The sequence below is a fragment of the Chlorocebus sabaeus genome, chromosome 22 (genome assembly GCF_047675955.1).
Source record: "Chlorocebus sabaeus isolate Y175 chromosome 22, mChlSab1.0.hap1, whole genome shotgun sequence".
Lineage (NCBI taxonomy): Eukaryota > Metazoa > Chordata > Mammalia > Primates > Cercopithecidae > Chlorocebus > Chlorocebus sabaeus.
Window position 1 is genome coordinate 42,225,846 of NC_132925.1, and position 19,179 is coordinate 42,245,024.

At 40.4% G+C, this 19,179-nt stretch overlaps 1 protein-coding gene across 1 annotated transcript in view; it reads left to right on the plus strand.

The window, feature by feature from the left end:
• Nucleotides 1-19,179, plus strand: part of PARP15 (poly(ADP-ribose) polymerase family member 15) — a 57,522-nt gene that overhangs the window by 9,355 nt on the left and 28,988 nt on the right. Inside the window, 2 exon segments of the mRNA XM_007985600.3 lie at nucleotides 13,408-13,524; nucleotides 17,961-18,197. Coding sequence (XP_007983791.2) covers nucleotides 13,408-13,524; nucleotides 17,961-18,197 — 354 coding nt within the window.

Genomic DNA, 19,179 nt, shown 5'->3' on the forward strand with positions numbered 1-19,179 from the left:
TTGCTGTGTTGCCTAGATTGGTCTCAGATTCCTGGCCTGAAGTAATCCTCCCACCTCAGCTTCCCAAAGTACTGGGATTACAGGTATGAGCCAACATGCCCATATGTTAAACTTTTTGAGAGATTAAGGCTTATTTCTAGAATTGCTCTTGTGGTTCTTATATTATCCATTCTTAACTTAGAACTATTTAGTTTTATAATTGTTATTTAAGGATGCGTTTTTTAAAAATAGCCTTCAATTTTTAGAGTAGTTTTAGGTTCCCAGCACAATTTAGCAGAAAGTACAGAGTTCCTATATATCCCTCACACCCCAGCCCCACACAGTCCCCCCAACTATCAACATCCAACGCCAGAGTGGTACATTTGTCACAATTTATAAACCTACATTGACCCATCATTATCACCCAAAGCCCTTAGTTTATATTTGGGTTCACTCTTGGTGCTATACATTCTGTGGATTTTGACAATGTTTAATAATATGTATATACCATTATAGTATCATACAGAACAATTTCACTGCCCTAAAAACTCTCTGTGCTCTGCTATTCATCTTCCTTCTTGGCAACAGCTGATCTTTTTACTGCCTCCATAATTCTGCCTTTCCAGAATGTCATATAGTTGGAATCATACTGTATTTTGCCTTTTCAGATGGACTTTTTTCACTTAGTAATATGCCTTAAGTTTCCTCTGTGGTGGTGTGTGTGTGTGTGTGTGTGTGTGTGTGTGTGTGGTGTCTTGATAACTCATTTCTTTTTAGCACTAAATAATATTCCCTTGTCTGAATGTACTGTAGATTATGTATCCATTCACCTACTGCAGGACATCTTGGTTGCTTCCAAGCTTTGGCAATTGTGACTAAAGCTGCTATAAATATGTATATGCAGATTTTTGCATGGGCAAAAGTTGTCGAGTCAGTTGGATAAATACCAATGAGCACGACTGTTGAATTATATGAGAAGAGTAAGTTTAGATTTGTAAGAAACTGCAAGACTGTCTTCAAAGTAGCTGTACCATTTTGCATTCCCATCAACAACAAATGAGTGTTCCTGTTGTTCCACATCCTTGCCAGCATTTGGTGGTGTCAGTGTTCTGGATTTTCACCATTCTAACAGGCGTATAGGGTAGCTCATTGTTGTTTTGTTTTTATTTTTATTTACTTATTTTTGAGCTGGAGTCTCGCTCTATCCCCCAGGCTAGAGTGCAGTGGTGCAATCACTCACTGCAGCCACAACCTCCTGGGCTCAAGTGATCCTTCCACCTCAGCCTCTCTGGTAGCTGGGACTATAAGCCACCACACCTGGCTTATTTTGTTTATTTTTTTGTAGAGATGAGGTCTCACTATATTGTTCAGGTCTTGAAGTCCTGGACTCAAGAAATCCTCCCTTCTCAGTCTCCTAAAGTACTAGGATTACACGCTGGTGTTAGCCACTTCACCCGGCTTCATTGTTGTTTGAATTTGCAACTCACTAACATGATGTTGTGCATCTTTTCATATGCTTATTTGCTGTCTGTATATCTTCCTTGGTGAAGTGTCTGTTCACATCTTTTGCTCATTTTAAAATTTGGTGTTTTTTTAAAAAAAATTGTTGACTTTTAAGAGTTCTTTGTATATTTTAGATAACACTTCATCAGATATGTCTTTTGCAAAAATTTTCTCCCAGTCTGTGGAAAGATGCATTTTAAAGTGTAGCAAGCCAAGTTCCTAATCATTTCCTTTGGTATTATCTTTTTAAAAATATATACGTTTTGCTTTTATTTTATCAAATTTTATAGTTTATCGTGTTAGTGTCTTGAGATTGAATTAAAAGTTTTATTTTATCTATAATTTAGCTTGGAGACTATTATTATTTGTACTATATTTACACATGAGCAGAGACTATCTGTTGAGGCTTATTTTTGCCATTAAAATTAAGTTATTCTGTTAATATGATCTCATATATCTATATATTTTCTAGGAATTGGTTTATTGACTTTTTTTGGCTTATTGATTCTTGTTTTTTGATACCAGCTTTATTAAGATATAATTTACATGCCATAAAATTCACTCTTTAAAAGTGTGCAATTCAGTGGTTGTTAGTATGTTTACGGAGTCCACTGCTATCTGCTTTTAGAAATTTTCAGCAAGGTGTGGTGGCTCATACCTGTAATCCCTGCTACTTCAGAAGCTGAGGTGGGAGGATCACTTGAGCCAGGGAGATTGAGGCTGCAGTGAACCATGATTGTGCCATTGCACTCAAGCCTGGGTGACAGAGCAAGACTGTCTCTAAAAAATAAAAATAAATAAATAAATTTTCATCACGACAAAAGAAACTCCGTATGCATTAGCGGTTACCGCTTATTTCCTCCTCCCTCTCCCCCAAATCCTGGTAACCACTACTATACTTTCTGTCTTCATGGATTTATATATTCTGGACATTTCATATAAATGGAATCATACAATATGTGGCCTTTTGTGACTGGCTTCTTTCACTTAGCATGTTTTCAAGGTATGTTGTCAAATGTATAGGAACTTCATTACTTTTTCTTCTTTTAACCAAATAATATTCCATTGTATGAATATATTACCTTTTATTTATCCATTCGAATGATGGACGTTTGGGTTGTTTCTACTTTTTTTTTTTTTTTTGAGATGGAGTCTCACTCTGTTGCCCAGGCTGGAGTGCAGTGGCACCATCTTGACTCACTGCAAGCTCCACCTCCCAGGTTCAGGCCATTCTCCTGCCTCAACCTCCCAAGTAGCTGGGACTACAGGTGCCTGCCACCACGCCTGGCTAATTTTTTTGTATTTTTAGTACAGACAGATTTTCACTATGTTAGCCAGGATGGTCTCGATCTCCTGACCTCGTGATCCGCCTGTCTCGGCCTCCCAAAGTGCTGGGATTGCAGGTGTAAGCCACCGCGCCTGGCCTGTTTCTACTTTTTGGCGATTGTGAATAATGCTGCTGTGAACATTTGTTGTCTCAGTCAGCTTGGGCTGCTGTATCAAATATCACAGACTGGATGACTTCAAAAATGAACTTTTTTTCTCATAAGTTGGAGGCTGGAGGTTTGCGATCAGGGTCCCAGCGTGGTAGAGTTCTTAGTAAGGGCCCTCCTCCTGGTTTGTCAATGGTCCCTACTTGCTGTTTCCTCACATGGGCTTGTCCCTTCATCTTCTTGTATTAATCCCATCATGGGGTCCACCCTCATGACCTCATCTAAACGTAATTGTCTCCCAAGAGCCCCAGCTCCAAATACAATCACAGTGGGAATTAGGACTTCAACTTAAGAATTTAGAGAGGAACACAAACATTCAGTCCATAGCATTTTTGTAGAGGTTACTGTGTGGACGTATGTTTTCATGCCTGCTGGGTATATACCTTGAAGTGAAATTGCTGAGTCATGTGGTAACTAACTTTTTAAGGAACTGATACATTGTTTTCCTAAATGGTTGCCTTATTTTATATTCCCACCAGCAATGTGTCTTTTTCATTTTAATCATCCTAGTGGGGTGAAGTGGCATCTCATTGTGATTTTGATTTCCACTTTCTTAATGGCTAATGATGTGCATCTTTTTAATGTCTTCATTGGCTATTTGTATATCTTCCTTTAAGAAATGTCTGTTCAAATCCTTTGTCGTTTTTTAAATTGGATTTTTTAAAATTGTTGACTTGTGAGAGATCTTTATATATTCTAGGTACAAGTCTTATCGGCTATATGATTTGAAAATATTTTCTTCCATTCTGTGAGTTGTCTTCACTTTCTCAATCATGTTATTTTTTTTATTTTCACAATACGTTGTATTATTTGTAAAGCATAACTTTTTTTTTTTTTTTTGAGACAGAGTCTCACTGTGTCACTGGAGTGCAGTGGCACGATCTCGGCTCACTGCAAGCTCCGCCTCCCAGGTTCACGCCATTCTCCTGCCTCAGCCTCCTGAGTAGTTGGGACTATAGGTGCCCTCCACCATGCCCGGCTAATTTTTTTGTATTTTTAGTAGAGACGGGGTTTCACTGTGTTAGCCAGGATGGTCTCGATCTCCTGACCTCATGATCCACCTGCCTCGGCCTCCCAAAGTGCTGGGACTATAGGCGTGGGCCACCGCACCCAGCCTGTAAAGCATAACTTTTTATCATTTTCATTTCTATACTTACCCTCTTTCTTTTCCTCACCTTATTTTGATGACCAAGAAGAGTTCCAAATAATATATTGAAGCAAAGTAGTGACAGAACACATATCTGATTTTTGTTTTATTTTGATTTTTGCTACTTCTAAGGAGAGTGACTTTTCTTCTTCACTGTGAATACTGTTGACTTTGACTCTCTATTATGCTAAGGGAAAGCTCCTTTATTTCTCTTTCAAAGATAAAAAACAATGAAAAATGGAAGTCAGAGTCTCTATTGTCCCCTTCCTTTGTGATAAAGGTCTACTCAAACCCAGTCTTCTTTTTGAATATGCAACACTTCTGTGTCTTGGTTACATCTGTAGACTGTCCTTTTGTTATGCAGTAACAGAAACTTCTTTCTTTGCGGTAAAATGTTGTAGTTCTATTAATTTAAATCAGTGGATGATCGCCATCATTTACTATCATGTTTGTTACTTTTTTCCCCCATGATTTGGTAAGTAAATCTGACTTTACAAAATATAATGTTTAACTTTGTGCAATATTTTAGCCAATGAGTTACTATTTGCTTTGTTATTAAAAGAAATCAAATCTATTTTCTTCCAAAGTATTTAAAAATAGAAAGTAATATAAAGGCCAAATCCTTTCAAATCTCAAATCAGACATAAAAATATCCTGAGTGTTTCTGTCTCCTTAAAAATCAGTAAGTTGGAACATTCAGGTACAAAAGTAATACTTTCCAGAAGAGTGGATAAAATGGAAGAAGTGGAAATGGATGAAGTAGATGAATTTGCAAAAGAGATCCTTTACAAGTCTCTCTTTTGGCCGCACTTCACAATGTCCAAGACATCATGACTCAGAACATGCTAACCTTGCTCATGGAGTCTGTTAGTGACCTGCCAGAAGCCAATGGTGACTTCAGGGTGGGAGTAACACCCAACATTAAAGTTGTCACTTTTCTTAAAAATATTGGGGCCAGGCGCAGTGGCTCATGCCTGTAATCCCAGCACTTTGGGAGGCCAAGGCAGGCAGATCACAGGGTGAGGAGATCAAGACCATCCTGGCCAACATGGTGAAACTGCGTCTTTACTAAAAATACAAAAATTAGCTGGGCGTGGTGGTGCATGCCTGTAATCCCAGCTACTCAGGAGGCTGAGGCAGGAGAATTGCTTGAACCAGGGAGGCGGTTATTGCAGTGAGCCGAGCCAAGATTGCGCCACTGCACTCCAGCCTGGTGACAGAGCAAGACTCTGTCTCAGAAAAAAAAAAAAAATTGGTAAGACAGACGACAGCTTTTACATTTCATTTGCAAACTATGGTTGCACACTACTTTGAGATTCCAGACATCCCACAATGGGCCTTCATTAAAAGAATGAGATACCATCTCATGCCAATCAGAATGGTGATTATTAAAAAGTCAAGAAACAATAGATGCTGGCGAGGTTGCAGAGAAAGAAGAATGCTTTTACACTGTTGGTGGGAATGTAAATTAGTTCAACCATTGTGGAAGATGGTGTGGTGATTCCTCAAAGATCTAGAACCAGAAATACCATTTGACCCAGCAATCCCATTACTGGGTATATAGCCAAAGGAATATAATTCATTCTGTTACAAAGATACATGATGCATGCATATGTTCATTATGGCACTGTTCACAATAGCAAAGACATGGAATCAACCCCAATGCCCATTGATGATAGACTGAATAAAGAAAATGTGGTACATATATACCATGGAATACTATGCAGTCATAAAAAGGATGAGATCATGTCCTTTGCAGGGACATGGATGGAGCTGGAAGCCATTATCCTCAGCAGACTAACACAGGAACAGAAAACGGAACACTACATGTTCTCACTTATAAGCAGGAGCTGAACAGTGAGAACACATGAAAACAGGGAGGGGAACAGCACGCACTGGGGCCTGTTGCGGGATGAGGTGGGGGAAAGGAGAACATTAGAGAAAATAGCTAATGCATGCTGGGCTTCATACCAAGGTGATGGGTATTTAGGTGCAGCAAACCACCATGATAAACATTTACCTGTGTAACAAACCTGCACATCCTGCACATGTACCACAGAACTTAAAATAAAAATAAAAACAAAAACGAAAACCAGACAAGGCAAAGAAAGAGAGGAAAGTCAAGCATGCGCATAGTACTGTTCTAACCATTAAACTAATGTTAACTCTCTTAATCTCCTTGTGAGGCAAGTAGTATCATTATCCTCACTTTCTGGGTGAGGAAACTAAGGCATAGAGAACATAAATGACTTGCCCAAAGTCACACATTCAGTAATGGTGCAGCTGGGATTCAAATCCCAGGCAACCCTTGTTTTTAAGCCTTACAGTAAATGGCCTTTTTAATGTTACAGCCAGAATTCAAAATCAAATCTCTCTGACTCCAATGTGTGTGCCCTTATCCGCTATACCAGGAGTGAGCTCTGCTACTCCATTTTTGTAAATCATTTTATCTTCTAGTCACCTTGAACATATATATGCGTGTATATATATATAGAGACTAGAAGATAAAATCTATCTATCTATCTATCTATCTATCTATCTATCTATCTATCTATCTATCTATGTATCCATCCATCCATCCATATTTTTGAGACAGAGTCTCCCTCTGTCACCTAGGCTGGAGTGCAGTGGTGTAATCTCAGCTCACTGCAACCCCTGCCTCCCAGGTTTAAGCTATTGTCCTGCTTCAGCCTCCCAAGTAGCTAGGATTACAGAAGCCTGCCACCATGCCCGGCTAATTTTTTTGCATTTTTAATAGAGATGGGGTTTCACCACGTTGGCCAGGCTTGTCTTGAACTCCTGGCCTCAAGTGATCCATCCACCTTGGCGTCACAAAGTGCTGGGATTACAGGTGTGAGCCACTGCACCAGGCCTGTTTACTTATTCAGAAAGTACAGGTAAAATCTGTCTCACAGGTTCATTGTGAAGATTAAATTGAGACAATATTTACAAAATATCTGACACATAACAGGTACCCAATAAATAAAGCTGTTACAATTATCAAATTAAGAACAAATGGGAAACACAAAAGTTACTAATTTGGTGAGAAATAACAGGTATGAGTTGTGTTTTGGATAGCTGTAATTCTTAGCAGATATAAGCACAAAATGCCATTATTAAATGTTATTTAAATATTTCACTCTTTCATTTTCACTGTCCTTCATTGCTATCACCTCTGATATGAGTACTAAATAAAACTGTTTTTACTAGTAAAATGTATTTAAAATAGGCTAGGGAGTCCAATTAAGAAAAATATGGGAGAAAAAAGGCAAAAGAGTTCACTTAGATGTAAAACCAGACCACTAAGTGATGGTCTATCTTCTGCTTGCCTGGGAGGTTATTGTTTCCCATGTTGACCCATTCCATCTTAGGGCAGTTCTAATTATTTAAAAATGTAGCTTTATGTTAAGCCCAAATGTTTTACTATAGCTCTACATACCAGTGTAGAGTTGTAGAAATCATTCCTTCATAAGGCAGCCCTTCGAATGTCTAAAGACCACTGCTCTTGCATTCCACCCCACTCATTAACTCTACTCCTGCAAGTCAAAGATTCTCATTCCCTTCTGCATATCCTCATGTGACATGGTTTTGCATCCTTTCAGGGTGTCGGTTTTTCTATTCTGAACATATCTAGTTTTCATAATCCCTTTGCAACATTTGGCACTTTGAAGTAAGCACATGCCACAGGTGTTGCCTGTTTTTAACAGTGAAAAGTAGAATAAAGTTATTATTCGTGCACATTCTCATTAGTGTGTTTCTATTAGTATTGCTCCCAAATTCATTTTACCTTTTTTTTTTAATGAATGGACTTTGTTTTTAGAGTTTTAGGTACACAGAAAAAATTTAACAGAAAACAGAAAATTCTCAAATACTCCCTCTCCCCTAGTTTTCCCTATTATTAACATCTTGCATTAGTGTGATACGTTTGTTGCAATTGATGAACCAATGCATTGTTATTAACTAACATCCATAGTTTAGAGTTCACTTTTTGTGTTGTATAGTTCCATTGGATTTTGTTTGTCTTTTGTGTTTTTTTTTTTTTTTTTTTTTTTTTTTTTTTTGAGACAGAGCCTTGCTCTGTTACCCAGGCTGGAGTGCAGTGGTGTGATCTCAGCTCACTATAGCCTCCACCTACTGGGTCAAGCCTCCCGAGTAGCCATAACTACACGTGCTTGCCACCACACCCAGGTAACTTTTATATTTTTAGTAGAGATGGAGTTTCACCATGTTGGCCAGGCTGGTCTCGAACTCCTGACCTCAGGTGATCCACTTGCCTCAGCCTCTCAAAGTGTTGGGATTACAGGCGTGAGCCACTGCCCTGGCCTGCTCCATTGTTTTTGACAAATGCGTAATGTCATGTGTCCACCATTACAATATCATACAGAATAGTTTCACTTCCTTGAAAATTCCGTGTGCTCCACCTATTCATCTCTCCTTCCTTCTCCCAAATCTCTGGCAACCACTCATCTGTTTACTGTCTCTAGAGTTTTGCCTTTTCCAGAATGTCATATAGTTAAACAATACAGTATGTAGCCTTTTCAGACTGACTTCTTTCACCTAGGAATCTGCATTGAAGTTTCTTCCATGTCTTTTTGTGGCCTGATAACTCAGTTCTTTTTCTTTTTAGTGCTAAATAATATTCTATCATATGGAAGGACCATAGTTCCTTTATCCACTCACTTACAGAAGGACATCTTGGTTTTGGTAGTTATGAATAAAGTTATATTGCTTCCAGAAACATTCATGTGCAGGTTTTGTGTGAACAAAAGTTTTCAGTTTATTTGGGTAAATACCAAGTAATGCAATTGCTGAATCATATGGGAAGAGTATGTTTAGTTTTGTAAAAAACTGCCTGTCTTCCAAAGTGGCTGTAGCATTTTGCATTCCCACCAGCAATGAATGAGCGTTCCCACTGCTCCACATCCTTGCCAGCATTTGGCAGCCTGTTTTTTTTCTTTCTTAAACAGAGCTACATTACTGTTAATTTGTACTGAGTTTACTGCCCATCAGGATCCCTTAGACATTTTTATATGACTTAGCTGCTGAGTCACGTTCTCTTTCTCTCAAACTTGTGCAGTTATTCTTTGGACTTTCCTTAGTGGTCTTTCTTTTCTTTTGTGCCTCTCCAGATGCCCTGGGCTTGGTCTCTTTTACTTATCAGGTGCATTCATAAGCCAACTGCTTATTGACTGTATTACTGTTAAGGACTCACACTTAGATTCTTCCCCAGGGAATTGCCTTTGGGAGACTGAAGGGTGCCTCTCCCGGAGGTGCCTGGGAATTGACATTCATCTCCTGATCAGATGGTCTGTAGACAATAACTGACTGGTATGGAGGTAGAGGAACTGAGCTCCCTTGCCCCTAGGAGGGACAAATGCTGTTATGGAAGTTATATATTCCAGAGCTCCCTGGGAGATCAGGCAGACACCAGGGTACACCTAAAAACATATTCTAGCTTAGCTTCTTCCCCTTCTCTATCTTCATCTCTCACTCCCTACAGGTTTCTCCTGAGGGCACAACCTTATGCAATTGTAGATTACTTGCACATGAATCTCTAACTCAGGCTCTGTTGCTAGGGAATCTGACCTAATTTTATGACTTCTTTTGATTATAGCACACAACTGTTTCTAATATTTTTGACTATTATAACCATTCTTTTCAAAAGTACTAATGACCCTACTTCAAATAGGTTATTTTGAATTGCTTATGCATTGTTGCTTGTATTTATTGAATCTCTAAGGGCAAGACTTTTTCAGGAAAAGAATTACCTTTTCAATATTATGACAAATGTCAATGGGAAAATCAGATCAAAATGATAAAACTTTATGGCTAAGTAAACATGCATGGAATCGATCCGTTCCATTAGGTGAGGATTACTTCCATTGCATTTACAAATGTCACATCTCTCACTGAGCTGTTGACAGTCGTGCCATTTTAGGAAGACATTCTATTTCAGTCTCATGAGTGTCAGGATTTATGTGCAAGAGGTACCTTTTACTCTTTAAAAATTACCATTTGGTTTTGTCTGAATGATGCCTACCCTTTATTTTTATTTTTGGTGCTGGACACCTACTTGGGCAAAAAGCCTGGGTCTTCAATGAAAGGCCCATTTCTGTGTCCCAGTGTTATGTCTTTGGGCACAGCCTTGTATCAAGGGTAAAAGTCTCTGAGAAAGTTGCCAGCAGCACTCCTGGTGGCCCTGGATCCTCACATATGGAAGTTATTGCCTAAAATGCATCACCTGATCACAATGACAAATCACAAGATGAGAAGTTGTCACTGTGAGGTAGCATGACCCCAAGGCAGCCGCAAGGGGTTGGAGGTAACATGCAGGTCTGCAACCACCCAGCTCACTCAAGGAAGACTGAAAAAAATCAATGTCATCAAGACCCGAAGAGAACATGTTTCTAAAAAATTCTCTTGCATTGTGTCTAAATATCAAGTCATTAGATTCAATGTGAAGCCAGCAGTACGGGAAGACATAAAAAACTGTAGAGGATGATAGGATTTTGATTTTGATATGTTCAAGAAAATGGTCATAATAATTGGTTGTCTGGAGGATGTGAAGAGTTGTAACACAATTAAAGACAATAAGAAAAAGCACCAACCAAAACAAAAAGGAAAACCAAAATGTGACTGAGAATGTAGCTAGTTCTTTTGGGAGATTTTCTAGTCTTCACATCGATGCTTTAAAAGACTCTCACCCAAAGAATTCTTAGGGTGGGAGATCACTGATAAAACTTTCATCAAACATGCCAGCATGCATGCAGAAGAGTAACAAATCATTAAATTCTTGAGCAAGTGAAGGTATTGCCCAGAAACCCACTGCCAAAGCAGAGTGAAAAATAATCAAAAACATTTTTAAACAAAGAAAATTGATATCCTTTTTGAGTGAGATCAGGCATGGAAAATAGGTTTTGTTTCATGGATTACCTCTGACCAAATGATAATTCTTGCCTGGAGCTCTGTTGAGGAAGATTCTGAGACTAGATCTGGGTTGATTGAAAAAGAATGCTGATATGGATTAATAATGTCTGTCACAAGTGCAAGAGGGGTAACATGTACTATATTTTTGCCATTTGTGTGAGAAATACCATGAGGTGGATAAGCTCAGATTCCATGAAGAGTAGAACTGAACTGGGTGTCAAGAGACCAGATTCAAGTACTGTGTCCTCTATTAGCTAGTAGTTTGATTTTGATCAAATGATTTCAGCCATCTGCACACTGGTTTCCTTTTCAGGACAATGAAGTTTCTATCCTGGATGGTCTGTCATGACCCTTTAAATTCTAAAATTCTGTGATCGATTAATAGTCAAACTCCAAATGCATTATTATGGAGTACTCAGGGATATGTCTTAGTTTGAGTGCCTCCTGAAGAGGACCCTAAGACAGGATTCAAGTGCAACTTATTTGACTAAGAAAGTAAAGGAAATAGGCTGGATGCAGTGGCTCATGCCTGTAATCCCAGCACTTTGGGAGGCGGAGGCGGGTAGATCACTTGAGGTCAGGAGTTTGAGACCAGCCTGGTCAACATGGTGAAACTCTGTCTCTACTAAAAATACAAACATACAGAAATTAGGGCTGGGTGTGGTGACTCACACCTGTAATCCCAGCACTTTGGGAGGCTGAGGAGGGCAGATCATGAGGTCAGGAGTTCGAGACCAGCCTGGCCAACAATTAAAAAGATAATTTTTTGTATCTTTGCAAAGATACAAAAATTAGCCGGGTGTGGTGGCAGGTGCCTGTAATCCCAGCTACTCAGGAGGTTGAGGCAGGAGAATCGCTTGAACCCGGGAGCAGAGGTTGCAGTGAGCCGAATTCCTGCCATTGCACTCCAGCCTGGGTGATAGTGCGAGACTCTGTTTCAAAAAGAAAAAAAAAAAAAATACAGAAATTATCCAGGTGTAGTGGTGCATGCCTGTAATCCCAGTTACTCGGGAGGCTGAGGCAGGAGAATCGCTTGAACCCGGGAGGCGGAGGTTGCAGTGAGTCGAGATCGTGCCACTGCACTCCAGCCTGGGTGACAGTGCGAGACTCTGTTTCAAAAAGAAAATAAAAAAAAAAAAATACAGAAATTAGCAGGGTGTTGTGGTGCATGCCTGTAATCCCAGTTACTTGGGAGGCTGAGGCAGGAGAATCGCTTGAACCCGGGAGGCGGAGGTTGCAGTGAGTCGAGATCGTGCCACTGCACTCCAGCCTGGGTGACAGTGCGAGACTCTGTTTCAAAAAGAAAATAAAAAAAAAAAAATACAGAAATTAGCAGGGTGTTGTGGTGCATGCCTGTAATCCCAGTTACTTGGGAGGCTGAGGCAGGAGAATCACTTGAACCTGGGAGGCGGAAGTTGCAGTGAGCCTAGATCACGCCACTGTACTCCAGCCTGGGTGACAGAACAACACTCCGTCTCAGAACAAAAAAAGAAAGAAAGTAAAGGAAACCGATGGGGCACATCATCAAATCAGCTCCCACTTAATCCCACTAGGGAAACTCACAGTGAATCTCTCTGGGAGGCAAGGTTGCTGCTGTATATTTATACCAGCTCCTGTCAACCACTGGATGAGGGCTGGTGGTGGGGGATTGTGGAGGGGGGTTCAATATACCTGCACTTCCTCTCTGCTACACCAGCAAGCCAAATGAGGTCTGTCACCAAAGAAAGTCCCCAGGCAAGAAATACAGTTGGAAATATATCCAGGGTGCATTTAAACAGTAAAGGCTGGGGAATACAGACAGGGTTGGCTATGCTAGGATTCTTGGGGGGATAAGTAAAAAAGCTCACTGGCATTTGGGATATTAAATACAATTGATATTCAAACATTATAATAATAAACTATCTGCTTTTAAATCCCAGAGCTGAGTTATGAGTTTAGAGAATTCTGTGAAATGTAATAGTTATTTTCCATACGAACACCTATAAGGAAAGTTTATTTATTTATTTTTCATTTTTTTGAGACAGGTCCTCACTTTATTACCCAGGCTGGAATGCAGTGGTGCCATAATGGCTTACCGCCACCTTGATCTCCTGGGCTCAAGCAATCCTCCTATCCCAGCCTCCTGAGTAGTGGGGACTACAGGCACATGCCACTGAGCCTGGCTAATTTTTTAAATTTATTTTTTGTAGAGATAGGGTCTCAATATGTTGCCCAGGCTGTTCTTGAACTCCTGGGCTCAAGTGATTCTCCCACCTAGTCTTCCAAAGTGCTGGGATTACAGACCTGAGCCACTGCACCTGGCCTAAGGGAAGTCTTGAAATTGGCATTGCTGGTAATGCTTTACTGTTTTCTCCACAGTCCAGAGACAAGTTCAGCAAGAAAGATTGCCTTTCAATCAGGAATGTTGTAGCTTCAATCCAAACCAAAGAAGGTCTGAATCTCAAGTTGATAAGTGGAGATGTTCTATACGACTGGGTAGGTGATGCCATTTAATAAATCTACCAAGGAACAATGGGATCTAATTAACTTGTTCTGTGACTTGTTCCATGATTTAACTTGTTCTTTGTCTTAATCAAAGATTAAAGATATCAAAGATAAATTTGAGAAGTTAAACCCACTTAAAGTTTATGCAGAAATATACTTACCATCCCCTATATTCTTCCACATGTACTCATGTGGAGGGGTTCAAGTTTAACCACAAACAAGAGTTTGCAGATCCATCTCTTATTTCTCTGTAACTGATCTTGACTTACTCTCAACCCAGTTCTATTTTTCTCTCCTGCGCCAGTCAGCATTATTGAGGAAGATATGTGTACACCACAGTATAGAATCACCCTTCACAAACACATCTTTGCTTCTGCCTGAGCACTTTGCAGAAGCACGGGAAGAACGAGGAGGGATAAAGGTTACCAGAAGAGGTGCTAAATCCTCAGCCTGGCTGCTGCCTATCCCTCCTCTCCTACTGCTTCCTCTTCCTTGGAATCACCAATTAACAGAAGATTCAGGCCCTATAATCCTCCTATAGTTGACATCCATCATGCTCAATCCTGGCTGCAGATCATAATCATCTGGGGGACCTTTTAAAAATACAGACTCCCAGGCCTCACCCCTAGAGATCCTGACTTTAATTGGTCAGGGATGTGGTGTAGGTGACAATAGTTTTTGAAAGCATTCTAAGTGATTATCTTATGCAGCTAGGGCTGAGAATCACTGGTCCAGATGCTTCTTAGAATTCTATAGCCCCACCATTTGGACACCTGATGTTTACCTTCAGATGGCAGACATTCAGGACTAACAGAAAGAGAACTCTGCTGAGAAACTGGGAGACTCTTCTGGATTAGGAGCCACTGGAAATATTCTTTGCATTTGCTGTAGTTAATGGGATGGCAGAGGGGAGGCAACCAGCTGCTTTCTTCATGTTCTCTAGAGTTTTTAGAGTCCTCTGTCACGTGGGTTCAGGACTTTGTCCTCAAATCAGCACGTTTAGAAGTTGCATCTTATCATTTTACACAGAATTGATCTGACTCGCACTAATCAAACTCAAGAGACTTACTTATAAAACTGGAATTGTAATTATTTTGTTTGCAATGAGAAAGATAATTGCCATGGCTACTGGTAATAGTGAGCTCTGCAACTGAGTATTATGAGAGTGATTGGGGAGTAATATGACCAGAAGAACTGGATGATATAAAAGTACAGTAAATTTATTTTTCACTCTAGGTGTAGGCATAGTGTGGTGAGTAAGTAGACGAACTCTAAAGTCCGTTCTGGCAGGGTTCAAATACTGCTCCACCACTCAACAGCCACTGATCTTGGTCAATATCCATCTTATGTCTCAGAGTTCTTATCTATAAATATGGATGATGATGATATGAAGGTTGTTATGAGGCTTAAAATGAAATAACTCATATAAAGCACTTATCCCCTGCCTTGCACGTAGAAAGGCCTCAAAAAAATGATAGCTATTATCATTATCCCCTTATGATGGTCCACTTTATACTTTACCTTACTCAATTAGTACTACAACCTAATTAAGATATATATGACATGCCCACATTTTATAGATAAAGAAACCAAGGTCTTTTCACTATGCAGTCCACCGAGTTGATTATAAATTTCATGTCAACTCATATTGGGATTTACCTATTCTTACCATTGGGTGGTGCTGTATAAACTTTGGAATTCACTTTATCTTTCTTCTCTGAATTCTTTCTCCTATCCAGTTAGTTTCCAAACCCTAATAAGCCCTCTTTCAAAATATCTCATGTGCATGCCTTTCCTTTTCATTGCTATTGTCTACAATACACATTTCAGTACACACCACTCCCAACCCCCAATCACACCTCAATACTACCGTGACCTCCTTGTCACTCTTTAATCTGTCCTCCACATTGTTGTTTGATATATATTCCAAAAACATTATTTCAGCAGGTACTTCTCTGCACATACATCTTTGGTGTCTTCCTTCTACCTATAGGGCAAAGTCCAAAAAAGTGTGACTTTCCAAGTACTCCATCGTCTGGCCCTAAATCTCTTCCCAGCCCCTCTTCTCACTATTGAACCTCTGCTTCAGCTAAATTTGAACTACTTTCTGATCTTTCACAATCCTATGCTTTCTTTTTTTCTTTTTCTTTTCTTTTCTTTTCTTTTTTTTTTTTTGAGACTGAGTCTCGCTCTGTCGCCGAGGCTGGAGTACAGTGGTGTGATCTCGGCTCACTAAAACCTCCGCCTCCTGGGTTCAAGTGATTCTCCTGCCTCAGCCTCCCAAGTAGCTGGGATTACAGGCACCCACCACCACGCCCAGCTAATTTTTGTATTTTTAGTGAAGACCAGGTTTTACCATGTTGGCCAGACTGGTCTCGAACTCCTGACCTCATGTGATCTGCCTGCCTTGGCCTCCCAAAGTGCTGGGATGACAGGTGTGAGCCACCACACCCGGTCACAATCCTATTCCACACACCTTGAATGCCTTGCTGCCTTCTTTCTACCTGACTCAATTACAGCCATTCTTCAAGGCCTATCTCAAATTCTTATCCCCTTTAAAAAGTCTTCACTCACTATTCCAATCTAAATATTTTCCTATCTTTTTTGAAATTCTATACCAACTAATATTTGTATATTTAACCATGTGTTTTGATTATTTTGAATTGATTTAAACGTTATGACAAGTTACTTTTTCCATTGTTCGTTTTTTCCAGATAGAGTCTGACCTTGTCACCTAGGCTGGAGTGCAGTGGCACGTCACGGTTCACTGCAGTCTCAGTGTCCTAGGCTCAAGCAATCCTCCCACCTCAGTTTTCCAAGTAGCTGGGAATACAGGCCACTAGCTCATTTTCCTCTTTTTTTAATTGTAGAGACAAGGTCTCACTGTGTTGCTCAGGCTGGTCTTGACCTCCTGGGTTCAAGCAATCCTCCTGCCTCGTCCTCCCAAAATGCTGGGATTACAGGCGTCAACCACTACGCCTGGCCTATTTTTTTACATGTTAATATATTGCTTCCCCAAACTGTGTAGGAATCAGTAAACAGAGAGTGAAACTGCAAGTGGGAGTGAGGAGAACATGGGCTAGATCAATTTTGTTTCGTTTTGTTTTGTTTCTTGGATGGCTTGCTCATTCTTGTCTCTGCAGGGGGCTTCTCGGATCTTGACATTGGTTTATGCTAACTTCATATAATAGCTCATATGCTAACTAACATTATATAAGTGGACCCAAGAAAGCTAATTATTAAGTTGAGAAATATAACCTATTATATGTCTCAGAGACATAGACATCTTTTAATTTACCATGAAGAAGAGTCCCCAAAGAACCAGGACAACCAAAATCCACATGATCAGGCTGGGCTCATTCCAGTAATCCAAACGCTTTGGGAGGCCAAGGTGGGCAGGTCACTTGAGGTCAGGAGTTCAAGACCAGCCTGGTCAACATGGCGAAACCCCATCTCTACTAATAATACAAATATCAGCCAGGCATGCTGGCACATGCCTGTTATCCCCACTACTTGGGAGGCTGAGGCATGAGAATTGCTTGAACCTGGGAGGTAGAGGCTGCAGTGAGCCAAGATCATGCCACTGCACTCCAGCCTGGGGAACAGATCGAAACTGTGTCTCAAAAAAGTAAATAAATAAACAAATAAAAATTAAAATTAAAAAAAAGCCACATCATGAGAGTGTTTGTCTCCTCCTACTCCCAAATTACCAGGGAATCAGAAGGTTTCTGGTGAACACAAAATCTGACTAATAGGAGTTACGGGCTGAATATGTAACATCTCATAGCATTAGGCTATGACCCTCATTTCACCAAATGAACAGCCTTAGCATTGACATTGGAGAACTTGATATCCCTGGACAGGCTAGAATGGATACTGCCTACCCTCACCTTAGTGATTTTCCTTTGCCAAGGTGTTCAGGGTCGACCATACCCTCCTTCACATCGACCTAGTCTTTCTTTTGGTATATTGTTAAATTCAAAATAAATATTCTCAGTTCCTGCCAGCCTAAGAGCAATTCTTTCTCCCTTCCCGTCTCTCTGTCTCAGTCTTTCTGTGTTTTTGTTTCTCTCTGCCTCTGTCTCTGTTTTTCACTTTCACTTTTCTTCTTTCTCCATTTCTCTCTCTCAGTCTTTGACTCTCTGCCTCTGGTCTCTGACTCATTTTCATAGCTCTACTCTGACTCATTATGTTTGATTTCACAGCAGTGGTAAATATATTTCCTTAATGTCTAAGTTTTGGAAATGACCTCATCATGGTGTTTCAGTGCTAACAATAGACTGTAAGCTCCTCGAGGGTGGGGATGACATGTTAGTATGACAGGCAAAACATATCCGTACATTAGCCCATAATACTCAGTAAATTTACAGGTGCTCAGTCATTATGTATTATTGACTCAATCTCTAACTGTTGCTATTTTCGTTAAGGCTGATGTCATTGTCAACACTGTTCCCATGAATCTTCAGCTTGGAGGAGGACCACTATCTCGGGCACTTTTGCAGAAAGCTGGTCCCATGCTCCAGAAAGAGTTAGATGACAGCAGGCGGGAAACAGAGGAAAAAGTGGGTAACATATTCATGACAAGTGGCTGCAATCTGGACTGCAAAGCTGTGCTCCATGCCGTGGCTCCAGATTGGAATAATGGAGCGGGGACTTCTTGGCAGGTAGGGAACGCTCTTAGTTCTCCACCTCACTTGGTAGCTTTGGGAATCTTCTTCTGGTGTGGTGTAGATCTGTGCTGAAGGGAGGCAATTTTGCCCTACAGAGGACAGTTGGGTTGTTACAACTGCTACTGGCATCTAGTGAGTAGAAGCGAGGGATGCTGCCAAATATCCTATGATGCACACACCAGTCCCCACAACAAAGAAATGTCTGCCCTAGGCTGTGAAACCCTGTATTGATTGAACCCTGTCTGTCTATTGCAATCTTTATTACATTCCATGGAGAATCCATCACAACTACCAGTTATTTCCGAGTAATTGACCCTTGGAAGTAGTAACAGTCACTGGGATTCTACAGGAGGGGTGTCTAAGATGTAATGTAATAATCTTTCAGTATAGCAAAGAGGTGTGCCCAGCACTGTGGTGAAGAATAAAAAAGAGTCAGTGCCCTTTCGATAACATCATTCCCACCTCCACTCCCACTTTAATTTCCCAACTTTTTTTCAGAATATAAAAAAGTAATACAATTACATTGTGGAAAATATAGAAAAGTACAAAAAGACAATAAAAATAATAATCCAACCATCAAGAGATAACTGTTTTCTTCTTCTTTTTGAGACAGAGTTTTGCTCTGTCACCCAGGCTGGAGTGCAGTGGCGCCATCTCAGCTCATTGCAACTTCCGCTCTGCCTCCTGGGTTCAAGTGATTCTCCTGCCTCAGCCTCCTGAGTAGCTGGGATTACAGGCACCCACCACCAGGCCTAGCTAATTTTTGTATTTTTAGTAGAGACGGGGTTTCACTGTGTTAGCCAGGCTGGTCTCAAACTCCTGACCTCAAGTGATCCACCCGCCTCGACCTCCCAAAGTGCCGGGATTACAGGCATGAGCTACTACTGTGCCTGGCCTTAAGAGGTAACTTTAGTTAACATTTTACTATATTTCCTTCAAGTCAACTTTATGACTTCATGCATATTTATTTATTTTT